This window comes from Phaenicophaeus curvirostris, chromosome 2, assembly GCF_032191515.1.
Source record: "Phaenicophaeus curvirostris isolate KB17595 chromosome 2, BPBGC_Pcur_1.0, whole genome shotgun sequence".
NCBI lineage: Eukaryota > Metazoa > Chordata > Aves > Cuculiformes > Cuculidae > Phaenicophaeus > Phaenicophaeus curvirostris.
The window spans coordinates 44,368,606-44,384,729 of record NC_091393.1 but is presented as its reverse complement, the minus strand read 5'-3'; the positions used below and the strand labels follow the sequence as shown (position 1 = coordinate 44,384,729).

Here is a 16,124-nt window from a genome sequence, read left to right as displayed (position 1 = left end):
GTTGGTTGGTTTGTTTATTTATTTGTAAGAACTCCTTTGCTATTTTCTTGGCTTACTGAGCAGTTGTGACCAAATACTGCTGTGTTGTCTGAAGTATGTACAGTATATGGACTGTCTTCAGTAGTTTTAGGTTGTACATTGCAAAGAAGCTGGAATGTCAGAAGCTGGTGCGTCATGGGTTACAATTTGGCTACTGCAAGAGGAAATATTAAATAGACTAGAAACTCTTCAACCTGAAGAAGAGAGAACTCAGGGAAAAGGAAAAAAAAAACCAAACCTGAATGCAGGGAGAAAATGAAAGGGGGGGAGGGTGACAGCAGCAGCATGAATTTATGAGGTAAGACTTAAAAAAAAAAGGAAATTTTACACAATGCAGAGATAAACTCTGGAACTCATTGCCACATGATATTGGCATCAGAAATGTAAATTAGTTAAAAAAATAATTGGACATAGCAATGGAGGAAATACAGTGAGACAAATATTAATAACCTGAATTTTTTAAGCCAGAGGAGAATGCAACTTGGAGCTGTGAGAGTGGGATTCTAGTACACAGTCAAATTGAAGGGAAAACTGGCATTTTTCGATCAGATTTTATGCGACTAGGGCTGTAGTAGGCAAATTGTTGCTATTTGTGCAGTGTCATTCATAAGAATAAGAACTGCTATCAGATTTCACAGCTTCTAGGGAGTATAAGCAAAGGGAAGACTTGTTTGTTGAAGTGAGCTCATGCACACACACACACGCACACAGGCCACCAAAATGTAGTGCTTTAAACTCTTCAGGTAATCAAGGGAAATTATTCAAACTGTTCACTCTGAAGCTCAGTTTGCTACTGCAGTGTTTTCAGTTCACGCATCTTACATAAACTCTGCACTTGCCTGCAACTTCTGCAAAATGCTGAAAGTTCTGTTCTTACTGAAGTGATGCATCTCCAGCCCTTTAGTTCTCACCTTAACTCTCACAATTTTTTGTAGTCTGTTTGATGTAACACCTCCTATTTCCTGAGAGGGATGACACAGTCTTATACTACCTTACCTTCCTAGCTTTATGCTTTGTCTTCTGAGTCATTTCTGGACAATGAACAAACCTAGAGATGTAATACACAGTGCTTCCCCACTGGAGTAAAACTTCAAGTTCACACATCTGTAGCTGTTGGCTGGATTTTCCAAATGCTGGGATCTGGGGTTTCTTCACAAATAGGCTGTAGTAATAAATGATGTGATTCAGATAATAAGTTTTTGATTGACTTATTGTTTCTTCTGGTAGTAACAGTACTGAAAAACATAGCTGACATCCTGGCTTCTTAAAATTAGTGGAACAATGACTCCATGTAGGTGGAAACCCTGTGCTGTTAAGCCTGCCTAGTAGTTGAAAGATAAACATAAGACTTCACTCTTGTATAGTTTAAAAAATCATCTTATCTCTGCTGGTCTCTAGTATAACTGTTACCTACAGTGCTATTTAGAATGTTAAAGCAATATAAGATTTCAGCATAGAGTGAAGTGACAATCCAGTTTGTGTAATCCTATTTGGTTTTAAATGTTTGAGTTGTGCATATTTTAATTTGTTTGCAGGGTGCCCCATGTAACCCTTGTATCACAGTGTCTGATAAGATTAGCACAGACTTCAGTCATGTTCTTCTTAATGAGAGGATCTTTCAGTTTTGGTAACAAGACTTGGTTTTAGTTAGCTAAATCAGTGCAAAATAAATAATCACATACTAATTCATTATATTGATTGCTAGGATTAATATGCTAAATAAGGAGCTGACTAGAAAATAAGAGAATTAATGATTTTTAAAAAAATATTATGTTTTGTCTATGTGTATTATTTAAATTAAGGTTCTCTAGTTGCCTGAAACCTGACTTTCAAGTGAAAGCTTTCAGTGTTCCAAGTATGCCAAATAAATACAGGAAGAATCTGCCTAAGAATCATGATTTTTCCTTGCCTTATCCAAGACCTTTCATTTGTGATAAATTGTTATGACTGATACTGAGGAAAGGACAAGTTTAGCAGCATCTTTGAAAAAAATCCTATTTAAGTGAGCAGAAGATGGACATTTCTCAATAATTACCTGCAACGTGCATGTTCATATCGCCAAGCCATACAGGCAAAAAACAGGTGGCGCATACAGGCATGTTTAGGTGCAGATGACTGAGGAAAGAACTGGAGACCAAAGAAAGGCCACACGTAGTTGGTGGAAGGAAGGTAAAGGACCTACAGTCTCAAGGAAACTATACCAGACTACACTAGCCGAGCATTGACCTAGTTTGAACAGTGCCTTTTCCACTGGTTTATTTTAATTTTCTGCTGTAAAGAACTTCAGACATTTCTGTCTTCTTTGCAAAATATTTCTCGGCTTTACTTCTTTTTGTACAAATCCCTGAAGTTTTTGTGAATTACATCACTGTTTAAAGTTTGCTTGACCTCAGAGGCTCTTTTGCAGTCAAGGAGAGCACTACCCAGCACTGTACAGCCCGTGATGCACAGACTTGCATTTAGTATTGTAACTCAGTCAGCCCCTGCAGATTGAGCTTGCAGTGTTTATTTTAGAAAATAGAGAAAACTACTGTAGATTACTCTAGGTAAAAAAATGAAGGTCTTCCACTTATGTCATGCCATAACCCAAGCAGTGAAGAAAATTGTCCAAACATTTCACAGATTTCATCCTCATCTGTTTTTCTTAATATACTCTCTCAAATTTTCTATTTCAGTTACTACTGATCTTCTTGTTTCTAGCTGATATCTGTTTTCAAAAGGAACAGATTGTCATAAAATATAGGCTTGTGTTGTGCTTTCACAAATTGTGGGTTAATTCTGAAAGGATCAGAAATGATTACTGTGTAGCTACTGTCAGTTTTGCCAACATGGGCTCCTCTCTCTGAACAGGATGGCCTGTTTCATTGCAGATGAAAATCTACATTTGATTTTGAATTAAAAAAACCTACTCTATGATATAATGATTGCAGTTGTACTGTACCTCCACTGCAGCTACTGTATAGCTCCACTGAATATATACTTCTTGACACTTCTTATTGACTCTTATTGACACAGATGAAAACCGCATATTTGACTGAAAGAATTTATGACATAAATAGCTGAGAATAAAATTTTTTAAAAATCAGTATTATGGAAATGTAAATATTCAAGCCTGAATTTCAAGAGGTGCAAGTAATGAGCCATATAACTTACTTTCTGTAATGTGCTAAAACTATAGTTAATTACTCCATAATTGCCTGTTGCTATCATCAAACTATACTCACTATACTATGAGTGCTTCTGGATAAATGTAATCAAAATGTCAGACTATATGAATTTGTGATGTAATATGTAGCACGACTCATTAAATGAATAATTGACACAATAAAAATAGTTAATCTGAAAGAAAACTCTGTCAACCAAAAGGGATACATAAATCTCCCTCCTGTGTTTGCATGACTCCATATACCAAAAAAAAAAAACTAAACCAAAAAGAGAACAGAAAAGAAAAGAAAAACTGGAGTTATGTTTTCAAGGTAATTTCTTTACCCAGGGTGTTACAGTGCCTTGTATTCATGTTATTTTCTGATGAATGTGTCTCAAAGACAAGCATTATGGTAAACTTAATCAATGATTTACTTTGACAAACAGAAGATTTGTGGTTAAAATTCACAGAAGTAACTGAAAAAATGTTGGTCTTGCATGTCACATCTCTGAAAACATCCAGTTTGGAGTAACAATTAACATGTAAAATTGATGTGCTCTTCTATGTAATTTCAGAATTTCTGTATAGACACCACCAAGAAGTTGTGCTCAAATCAAGCTGCTGATGTTTTGGAATTACAAGTTAATTGTGAAAACAATTTGATGCATCGCGAGAATAAGAAGGACATGGCTGGGAAAGCTACCTTAGTGGAAACCAGCATGATTAAAGGTCAGTTAAGCTTAATCATTTGAGTTATTAATATAACAGAACTTAACCTCAGCCCTGATTTACGTATGGGATTTATGTGCAGGATTATCCTGTTTGATTTCATTTGGAAGCTGTGGCTTAGTCAAAAGAGATGAAAAGTGAACGTTTCTGTTCTTCCTCCATGAATGCCATAAGGCAAATTCAACCAAACTCTCAACAGCAGCATGATGTTAAACTCTGTTTGACACTGCAACATGAATATTCAGTAGCTTTTAGGAACAGACGTGTGGAAAAGATGCACTTTCCTTTTGCTTTAGGATGATGTTTACTCATTATCTGTTATAAAAAAATGCTCATTCCAACAGGTATTAAAGATGAGCAAGCAATTTACATTAAAGGTATGAAGATGTCTTCAACTTACATTTTTGTGTTTTGAAGAAAAATATATTATTGAGCAAATTACTTGACCAGTAATTGTTTTTAAAGTCATCATTTGCTTGGATTTCCCAAGTATTTTTGGTGGTAGCTGGTTAGTTTTTTTACTCATCTTTCAAGTTTTTCCTTTTTCAGAAAGGAAACATACTAAAATTGAGAAGCTAGATAAGAGAACAAATTCAAAAGACTGCAGTTAATATGAAAAATTTAATTTATTTCATTAACCTGTCAGTCACATGTTATATCTGAAATATGACCACATCACATTAATTACAACACTGGAACATTTGGAAAACTATAGCACAAATACTCATCCTTGCAACATTTGCTAACTGATGATATCAATATAAGAACTTCCCGTAAAGTTTCTCTTTGTTGTCTTGTCTCACTCAGCGTGTCCTAAAAAGGACTACCTATTTGAAACTACTCGTTTTGAAACTTCTAAATGCAACAAAACCAACTTTCATAGTGAAGAATTGCTGTGGCATGTTGAATATTCACTAATCCTTATTGCTGTTGAAGCTGATTATTTGGTCACTGGTTTTTGAAAGGTATTTTTGTATCTGACTGCTTTGAAAGATAATCTTAAATTTGTTATTTTGGGGCTTTGAAAAATCTGCTTGCAGACTCCATTTTGTCACTGTTCAATCATTTGATTAGGTTTCATAGAAACGAAAATTCCATATTGGCAGCTACAAATGATGGTATCCTCTGTTTAAACTCCAGAAAAAAAAAAAATGAGATGGGTTGTACCCTTTTGTGCCAAGAGAACTACTTGCAAATTATCAAGGCCTGGCTTTGAAAATTATTGTCCATGCTACAGGAATCTGTTGGATCAGGTGCATGGGTTAGTCTCTATGGGCTGAAGCAGCCATGGGAAGCTGAAGGAGACTGCACCTCAAGAAAACATGCCCCATGCATCATTACTGAAATAAGCCAGGCTTAAAGTTTGTACTGAGTACTGGTTTATTCACAAGCACAGGAGTCAGGGCTCATGTAGATGCTTTACTTGATGGGTTCAGACTCCTCACAGACATGGAAAGCTGTATAGGCTAAAGTCACATAATGGTTTTATAATCAAGATTTTTCAAAAAGTTTTCTGAATGCAGAGGCTCAATTCATGCAGCAAGAAGTGGAGTCAGGCAGTCACGTCCTGTGCATCGTATAGGAACTGTGCAGTAGTTTCTAAACTGAGAGAAAAGAAGTTTGGAGCTACAAGTACTAAGGCTTCAGCTCAATAACAGGACTGGGAGGTGGCCAATTCTTTCCGCTCAGAAATGTCTTTTCCACACAGATATTTCCACTTGGAAACATCTTCCCACCGTGACATTATTTGTTAGCTCTTGTGTTTCTTTTGTCAGTGAGCAACACTGAGAAGAATCTGGCTCCATCTTCTTCACATCTTCCCATCAAGTATTTATACGAAGTGATAAGATCCTCCCTGAGCTTTCTTTTCAAGAGGCTGTATGATCTCAGCCCTCTCAGCCTCCCCTCCCATTTTAAATGCTCCAGTCCTTTAATTACCTTCATGGCCCTTTGCTGGACTCACTCTAGGATGTTCATGTCCCTCCTCCTGGGGAACATAGATTTGGACCCAGGACTACAGGTATTCTCTCAACCAATGCTGACAGAGGCGTAAGGGTCTCTGCTGGCTACTGTGTTGCCTAATGTAGCCCAGGAGTTTGTCAGACTTCTTTGCCAGAAGGACAGATTGCTGGCTCATGGTCAGCTTGTCTACCAGGTTCCTCATGTTTTTTTCTCTGCAAAGCTGCTTTCCAGTCAGTCAGCTGCAGCCTGTACTTCTGCGTAGGGTTATTCTTCCCCAGGTCCAGGACCTTGTGGTTTCCCTTCATGAGATTCCTTGGAGTATGTCTCTGTACAAACTTTGACTAAATTTGAATATAATGTGAGCTAAAAATTTGAACTAGGCAGATTCATTCTAGACCAAAGAGAAGTGACAGATTGTACACTGACATACCCAAATCAAAGCTAAAGGTTTTTCTGAAAGATGTGTGTTAGTATAGCTCAAAATTATTGGGTTTAATTCAAAGATAACTGCAGAATTATACAGGAGATTGGATTAGATAATATAGTAGTTCTTCCTGGCCAGCCAAGGGATCCCCAGGAGTCTACTGTTGTGTGCAGCAAGCTTGCCTGTTCCAGAGAGTATACTCTGCTCGGCTAATGCACAAGATAATGGATTAGGAAATATGTCAAGACTAATAACACAGACACAGTCCTGTGGGTTTTGAGTGGGAGGAAATGCACCATTCACTGACTAATCTTTAAACTTCTACTGGTGAATGTTAAGAACCCTCCAAAGCACCAACCTGTTTCAAATTCCTAATAAGGATGTTGAATCTGTGTTCTCAAAAAACCCAGTTACACAGACAATGACTATTTCTTATCAAAGGCCAGGTAGTTCCAAAAAGAAAAGCAATACATTTTTCTTTCACTTTTAAAGCCTCTATTGCCTTTCCTTGCAGAGTTCATGTTAATAAAGATAGGATTTATTGTCTTTGTTTCTAAGAAACTGAACCTTTTTCTTCTGTTGCAATTAAACCTCAATTGGCCACTAACAATATTATCTCATTTGCTAGTATTTGACTGAGTTTGAATTCATTAGAAGTAGTAGCAATACCTGCAAGATAATAACTCTCATCAGAAATCTGCTGTATAATTTTTTCTTTAACCTTGAAATTTTTTGTAAGTGGAGTTTCTAAAACATTACTTAATCTTTTTGCTCATGGCTTATGTTTCTGGAATTGCTGCAGTCTGCAATTAAAAAGTGTTTATGTTGATTTTGTTTATCCGTGTCAGGACATTTTAAGGAAGATGTTTATATATTTTGACTCCAGGCACTTGATTTAGGAAGCCAGTGGGCTGGAGAATGGAAAAAAGGAGGTAGCCTTCTGATTGCAATTTCGGATGCACATATAATGCCTACTAAATTTGGCAACAAAGATGATTTAAGAAATTTCTGCCCCTGTGCTGTAGCTTGCTGTCCCAACACTTAAGGCAATACAATTGGTTATGGGGCTTTACTATAAACCAAGTACTAAAATAAATGAAACGTAACATCCCCAAAACTAGAAAGCAAAACATAGAATTCTGAATTATTTTGAAAAAAAGCTCTTCTTTCTTTGGTGATGTTACAGGGATATGAATCTCAGCATTCTGAATTAGATGAATAGGGATAAGTGACATGAGTTAGTAGAAATTCTTTGTAGCAATTCAATAAAGCCAGAAAGATAGAATAAAAATTAATAAAGAAGAAAATCTAAAAAATAAAAGGACAATGAAAAAGGTCAGCAGATGTCACTTTTCAGGACACTTAATATTTTTCAAGAAATTAAATCTAAGATTAAACTTTCCCAGACATTAGCGTTCCATGAGGAACTCCAGAGGGAGAACAAACACTAACTATACATGAATTGGAGCCCTGCAGTGCACATGAAATATTTTGATTGTGGCAAACTATTTAATAGTTTTTAAAGATATGCTGTATCATAGAATGAAGGAATGGTTGATGGATACCAGCTGAAGGAAGAGTCCGTTAGTGTTAGAGGCTCTGATTCTGCTATCGCTCAATAGCTGTCAGTAGACCCCCTAAGGTATTAGCACTTATTAGCACTGAGGAGTGTCAGAACCAGGCCCACAGCAAATAAAATGCTACTGTTTGTAAAAACACTTTGGCTTATGCATATGCTTTCAGTTCTGTGCGTTTTCACATAAGTGATGTTCAGAAATAAGGATGTGGTCCTAACATGTTTAGTTCACAATGTTATTGCACATAATAATTCACAACTATTGTTCTCAAGTTAGGCATAAGTAGAAACGCTAAATGTTATAAATGTCACTGAATGTTAATTTATGCAGCATAAATCCTGAACTGAGATATTTACTGTTGCTATAAGACTGTGTTATGGTCATGGCCAGGGGCATGTAGGTGTACAGCCTTCTAGGTACATAATTTGATGTTTCTAGCATTGGTTGCATTCAAGGAAGGGTCCTGATGGGCTGTGTTACTTCTGTCCCCTGCTTTTTTTTTCACCCCCTCTCTTCTGTCATAGAGAATTACAACAACTGTTTGTGACTTTGAAATTTGTTAAAAAGCAGCAAGTATATTCTGAGAGAAAAACAGACCAATTCCTAGCCTCTCAAGGATACAAGTGAAATAAATGGAAATTTTTAGTCGGCAGAGGACTACTCTTTCACTATAAAGGCAAACATAATTATACAAATCGTACCATGAAGAACAGAATTAGTGAAATTTGGTGTAATAAGTATTCAGATATGTTGTCCCCTAGCAGTCCTCTGCTTCGCCTGTGATAATAACCAAAACTCCCCTTATGTACTCCTATCAAATGAAAAAGAGTAGATCTGGAGCTATGTGTGTGTTGAGTGGCCAACCAATATGCACGTGCTGATTTATCCTGCTGTCTGGTGCCAAATGGAGTATGTAACAGCTGTGTTCTGCATGCTTGTCTTTTGATAGAGGAACTAATTCAAATTTCACTTTTGAAACCATATTGAGATTTCTTTTAAAATCTTACTGAAATTGGAAAAAAAAACTTCTAAAAGTATTGAAGAGATTGACAGATGGATGGATAGACAGCACGGTGACATAAGTCTTGTTTTCTTAGCAGGCTGAGATGGCATATCTGATGAAGTAATTCAGTGTTGAGGGTAATAGAGTATTTTTTTTCAGTCAGGGAAGCAAATTGCATTGATTTTCCTGTTCAGAATTCCCCTGGGATCATTCAGCTTGTCCCATTCATTGCTTAATGCTTTATTGAAGTGTAAATATATACATTTCAGAAAGCATCCTACACAGGCTTGGGACTGGGGACAGCTGTGATTTAGTCTGGCCTGATGACATTAATTTTCTTTCTCCTTGAGCTGTCTTGCTTAGAAGCATATAATTTGGTTTGTGTGTGTTTAGGAAAGAAGAAAGTCTAGCTATGCCATCCGTGAGCAATCTGTACTTTATATCCATATTAGCAAGTCTAAGTGCACAAACAATATTTCCCTTGCTGAATCACAGGGATTACCTTATTCTTTCAGTGCCTGTTTTATTCATTAGTTTGCTTTTACTGATACCAAACACGGCCAACTTGCAAATGAACTACAAACCTGAAAATGCTTATTAACAACATAGTGGCCACATATGTGGGTGAGAACTTCATTAAGTTTCTCATCATAGGTTTGGAGATTTGATATTTTTTTTCCTTTTGATGCCTACATCTGGAGATACTTTTCTAATTTACTCATTCCTAAATTGTAGCAGGGGGGGCTAGTGGGTAGATTAGTCTATGATAAACTCTGTGCTGATATGGCCAGACAACAGCTTGATTAACTTAAGGGTTATTTCCGGCCTTAAAAAAATCAATAAAGGAGAGGATCACAACTTCAGGAAGAAATAAGTCCTGCCCAGTTTTTCAGGGAGAGATGCTTTAGCTGCGGAGAGTCTCAGGAGGAACGCAAGTTAGGTTTGGAGACCACAGGGAGAATATACAGTTATTTTCCTGGTGAAGGGGCATGCTGTGGTCACAGGAGTAAGCTTGGGAGGATTCTTGTTTGAGAAGCTCAGTCCCATGAAGAAGGACCCATTTGACAAGCATGGCCCTGCTGGAAGGGCAGGTAGGCTGCAAAGCCTTGTGTGCATTTGCAGGTTTCAGATTATGTCATAGCAAATTAAACAAAAAAGACCAGCTCTACCAGAAGCAGCATTTCACGCTGTTTTGCTGTTTCAGGTGAAACTTCTTGCTCTAGAAACACAGTATCCTCTCAGCCTCATTAAATGTGAGACTTCCTCATAAAACCCCCAGGGTGAGCTGTTCCTGGAAGGGGAACTTTTTGTGCTGTTTTATCAGCCCTGGCTGGACCTGCTGCCGCCTGCTCTTTCCTACCACAAGGGTACAAGGGATTTGGTGACTCTGGAGAGGGGCATGAGGGACACTTGGTGACTGATCCTTGTGGGGTCCTGCTCCATATGATCTGTGGTTCCACACATCTTGCAGAGCTACCTGTAGCCCCAGGGGTGAGTAGGTCCACCTGGGAAGGAAAGGAGACCCTGAGAGTTTTTGGCAGAAGCCGGTAGCTCGCTATTGTGAGCTGTAACAAGAAGCTGTTGCTGTGCCAAGATTCAAAGAAGAGCCTGCTTCAGTGCTGGAGCTCTAAAGAGGATTCTGGTGAGAGCCTCTGCCCTTGAAAGAAAATGCTACTGCTTTTTGGAAGGTTTGTCCTCAGTATCGACTAAGGTTGGTCTAGCTGGACATGAAGAAATGTATCTCAAAACTTTTCATTTTAACCTCAAGAAACTTGCAAGCCTGTATCTCTGTTACATCACCTTCTGAATAAGAAGAAACTGGAGGGATTTGCTCTAGGAAATCCCAGGGTAACACCACAGTTTCCTGGCTGTAGAGGCTTATTTTTTCAGGCAATGAAACACAAGAGCATGGGAGGACATTTGCAACAAGGATTGTAGGCTATCCACATGGCAGGTGGATTGCTCTTGTCTTGTTATGGTCAGACAATTTTATCTGCCTGCTTTTACACTGTTGGAGTTCACACTTTTTAAACAATTTAAAAAACCTTGCAGTTACCTGTGGACTGCCAGCAGGACAACAGATTGTCTGGTTTGTCTGCAGACTGAAGTACAAGCATGCAAAAATTGGCAGAGGAATTCTTAAGAGTTAAGACTCTTAGAAAATGCCCAGCTGGGTTTCATTCTTGATCTGTCACAAATTTTGTCCAGGAGTTTGAGCAAGTCATTTAAGGTCTCTGTGGAAATCAGAAAAGTGAGGAGAACATTCCTTACTTTGTTTTTTACTTTTGTGGTTGTCTGTATGAATTGTATATTTTTTGGTACAAGGGCAGTCTTCCATTTTGTTCCAATTATTTTTGCTAATTACACAGATCTAACAAAGAAGGCACTTGGGAAGTGTGAGAGTGAAAAGGAAGAGGAAGAAGAGTATGACTATGTGGATGAAAATATAATTGAAAACATAAGAAAAATATTTCAAGATACAACTGTTAGAAATAAGCACGCACTCTCTGAAGGAAGAAGGTGAGTGTGACCTATGATCACTTATGGATATAAACAAGGGTGGGCAGAGTGACTTTTTTTCAGACTGACCAGTAACATTCACTCCCAGAATGAGGAAGAGTTTTTCCTGGGAGCTGCCACAGTTGCCTCAAGTGTTTGCGAGCAAGGCAGGAAAGTCACCTCTGAGCTGCTGCTTGTCACTCCCAGTGATGTCACGTTTGTCAAAGTGGTACCTATGGTTTGTCTGGTGATAAAAGTACACAAGCAAGACCAGGTGAAAACAAAATGTTAATTAGACCAATAGTTCTCCTTGCAAAGCCACACAGAAATTCAAATAAAGACTTTGAAATCCACATAAAGGCTCTGTATTTAAAAGCCTGTCCAATTTTTCTGTTTTGTGCCAGTTTGCTGTAACAAATTATAGTACTCTAAAAAGAAGAAAAGAACTGCACTTAGAGGTGGATGTCTTGTTGTGCATGACTATGGTTTGTCTCTTAAAAAGCTTTCAGGCGTTACCTGTGTTTTCACGAAATCCTTGAGGTTCCACTCTGGCAGTCTGTATAAGACTAAAAGTGCTAGTAGAGAGGGCATTTTTCCAAAAAGCTCCAAGCATAATTTCCAGCTAAACACAGATTAGAGTTTTTTTTATTAGATTTGAGTGAAACTGTGTAGTGCCAGCTCTTTTCACTCACTGCTGCACCATCCATGATCTTTACTTGATTTGGCTGAATTGCTTCTCTTCTTAAAAGGAAACTCTGAAAACCCAGAAAAAAATTGAAATGTTGTGTTCCAGAGATTTAAATAATAATTTTATTATGAAGTGTCATTTTATTTCAAAATGTACTTTGTATTTATTTTAAAATGACATGCAGCATTTCTTGTCTATTTGACTTAAGAGTTGCACTGAATCTGTAATAAGCTGGGGTTTTTGTTTGGTTTTTTTTTAAATGCTCAAACCCATCAGAAACATGATGTCCAGGGCAGTGTATTGTATCTGCATCTTCCCCTGCCCATAGCCACAGAAACACCAAAGTTACAGAAAGGAATGAACAATGAGACAAAATAGGGCACTTCACATAATTCAATTACTTCCTTGGTCCACATGCCGCTGAGGACAGGGACTTCTTCTGTAGTGTAAAGAAGTCAGGAAAGAGACAATGAAACTTGCTTTTAACTAAAATAGTCCTTTTGACTATAGACATTAAAAGACAAACATAGTTTCAAGAAGCAATGCCAGCCTAGAAGATCAGCCTCTAATTATATTGCCTACTGTCATGGCATTGGCTTCTTTAAGTCTTTATCCACCTGCCCTTTAAACTCTATCATGAGAGGCAAGGTTTCACTTTATTAGTTGTCTTTGAGGGCTCTAGCAAAACATGAAAGAAAAGACCTTTGCTGCTTCCAGGGAGATCACTGTCTATCTTGGATTATGAAGAAATCCCATAAATTGCCATCCTTGGTGGGTGACAGAAGTATCCAACCTCTGAAATCATCAGCTAGCCAAGGAACACACAGCTCCTCTAGCACAGTACTCTCCACTCAGCCATCAGAAATCCTCCACTATGGCTTTTATCTAGCACTTAAAATTTCTATCAAGTTTCTGTGCTTGCACTTGTGAGTGTTTTGACAAATATGTATTTGATGTGGGCCTATGAAATTAATCTTTAATGTGAGCAAAAGCCCTGTAAACTATCTAGCCAGATAAAATGATTGATGGAGCTTAAAAAATTGGCCTTTGAGAATGTATGCGACAAAACTGGTCTATTAAAACCAAACCAAATTAGCTGTTTTCAGCTTACTTATAGGCAAAAAAAAAACTGCACAAAAATAAGTGGTGTCTTGCATCTGCGCCAAATGTGTAATATCTGATCATGTTCTACTTCAGAAACTCATCTGTTGACTGTTTCCCACCCATGGTTCCTCCCTGCCTTGCGGCATTTCTGCTATTTATTAATATCCAATTTTAAGTACTTGGTATATATCTATCAAAGTGATATCTATTGATCCAAATTGCTTCAAAATAAGAGTCATTGGGGGCAGGGGGGGAAATGTTTTAATGAAATACAGAAGCAAACCTTGACAGTTAGGTGTACTTTGAGAAAGTCAGTACTTATTATTTGCAGTGTTTCATCAGTGCCTAAAAAACATCTTTCAACAATCAGGATGATACTAGTAAGAGCTAGTCCTCACTCGGAGGGAGAAAGAAAGAACAGAGACTTGCCTTTGGTCATTGCTATGTTAATTTTGATAGAATAAATGTTCCCAGAGGGTAAGTGATGTTAATATGACCTCGGCACTCCAGAACAATAAGCAATTAAACAAGGGACTTGACTGCAGATTTAAAAATGCGCGGGATTCTTTTTAACAACACAAGTTTGTTTCCTTTTACTGCCATGAATTGGGTTTTTGATTTTTTTGTGAGGAAAGCCTTCGGCTTGACAGTCTTTTAGAAGGCATTAAAGATATCAATCGTGGTTTTTCTTGAGTGAGAGAAAAAAGGGGAGAGGGAAGGTTCATTGCATTGAGCTGGAATAGCTCTGGTGCTGTTATAATGTCTTGTCCTGTGTCCCTGCAAACAAAAATGAGATGGAGGTGTCCAGGAGCAACAACAACAAAATTCCAACAGCAAAAACAGAAAAGGCATCTTCTGTCTCTAGTGCTGACAGCTGCTTGGAATGTGGCAGCTGGAAAAGGACTGGAACAACATGATCCACCCACCTGGACAGCTATAAACCAAGTGCTGGTGTCAGGCTGTTTCAGGATATTACTTTCAGGACTTCACACAAGTGGTGGAAAAGGCATGGTATCAGCTGACTAAGCCTCAATGCTTATTAAATAGGAGTCAATAAGGGAGAAGTAGAAAAGAAAGAGAAATGCATTAGGGGATGAGAAAATTACACAACTGTGTTTTCCTCTTGTCATGAACTCAACAGCTGAGGTGGTTTTGTTTGGACAAAGTAGTTTTCTTTCTTTTCAATTTGTACTCATTTTTTTAGAAGTAGTTCATTGAAACAAATTGATGTGAAACTTTGAATTTTTTACTTTCACTGTGCTGAGATGTAAGTTCCTACCTAAATGAAAGCTACACACAGCACTACAAATGAAAGCCAACCTTTTTGACCCCACTGCAACTTCATTAATCCTTTTGTACTACATTTCTAAGACATTTCTCTGGAGCAATCATACCATTGGCTCCCTAGGCTAGCTGTTCCTTTCATACCTCCCTTTGCCTCTGAGTGAAAGGCTGAGAAACACTTTGCAGCCTCAGGAGTATCGGAGGATCCCAAATCTATGACTGGAGTTGTATGTTCTCAGCAATTCCGAAAGTCCCCCTCATCTTAAGCAGTTGTCAGTGCAGATTTGGGGACAAACCTACTTTGCTGATTTTCATTGTTAGGTAATTTTCCTACTGCCTGCTGTTTCATTTTTCCCTAATGTACAAACTGGAGCTTTTTTTTTCCAGGGTGCAATCAGTGGTGATTACAGAAGAAAGGAAGAGTTGAGAGGGAACAAATGAAAAGTGTGCTGCTCCGAAAGCTGCAATTAAATTATTGGCTTTGTCACAGGCAGGACTTCAAGTAACCTCTCTCAAAGTGGTCATAGGTTCAAAGACCCCGAGAGCAGGGAGGACTACCAAGCTACCATAACTAGATGTTCATCCCACATGCACAGGTCTTCCCATTCCCCAAGAGGGCAGATTAAAACATGGGTTTGCAGTGTGGCAGAGCCTGCTGGTGAAGTTCTAGCATGCTGGCATATTGCCAATAAATATTAATTAAGTTATTAATTAACTTCCCTCCAAGTCTGCATCTTCATTACTCCAGCCCCCAAGGCACACCCATCGGAAGCCTTTCTCCAAAGGGGGTATATCTTTTGTCCCATGTCTGCCAAACCGGTAACATGACACAGGCATCATGGGCATAGTCAGAGTGCAGAAACACAGGAAAAACCTTTTCCTGGAGTCATAACTTACACTGACTAAATGAGCTTTTTTGCCCTATATAGGTCAAACATTCTCCTAAACTGCATAAGCTATACTAGTAAAAGAAAAATTTATTGATATGAGTTTCACATACTTAGGCAAAGTTGCTGGCGTAGCTCTGCTGGAGTCATATTTTGGTTTTATTTTTGCTGTAGTCTTGGGATTGCTTGCATAATTGTACTGACAAACCATTTTACGGCACAGATGAGTCCTAACTTGCAGCCATTAATTTGACTTGAGCTGGTTCACCTGCACTCTCTGTGGAATTTTTAAATCCAAATGCAATGGTTTACTGTGTCACTTTGTCATTTTGTTTTGTTTGTTTTCAGAGACATCTGAAGCAAAATAATTCTGAAATTAACTGGAAAGAAATAGGAAGCTGTGTCCTTCACCTATTAGGATCGACTGCAACTGTAAGAAAAAGCTGCTCATGAAAGTGTCCTTCTCGTCTCATGAAGTACATATGAGGCTGTAATTTAACTATAATAATCCCCTGAGAAACTAAACTGCTTACTCTTCCTAAACAAGAAGTCAAACCAGCTAATGCCTCGTGACCCTTTGAAGGGACAAAGTTCCTCTGTACATATTTATTCATGAATTCAGATAATTACGCCAAGTCAAATCCCTCATTCTTATTGCACCTGAAATGCCAGTTGACTTTCTGAACCACTGTAGGGCATATGCAAAAGGAACAACCCTTACTGAAACAGCTGTGCAGTTTTTTTATTTGGGTTTTGGAGGAGGGAAGGTTCAAAATTGCAAAT

The 16,124-nt window shown here is 38.1% G+C and overlaps 1 protein-coding gene across 1 annotated transcript in view; it reads left to right on the top strand.

Moving 5' to 3' along the window:
• THEMIS (thymocyte selection associated) overlaps positions 1-11,403 on the top strand; it is an 80,619-nt gene extending 69,216 nt beyond the window's left edge. The window contains exons 5-6 of the mRNA XM_069851837.1: positions 3,760-3,913; positions 11,249-11,403. Coding sequence (XP_069707938.1) covers positions 3,760-3,913; positions 11,249-11,403 — 309 coding nt within the window. The remainder of the gene's footprint in view (positions 1-3,759; positions 3,914-11,248) is intronic.
• The last annotated feature ends 4,721 nt before the right edge of the window (positions 11,404-16,124 follow it).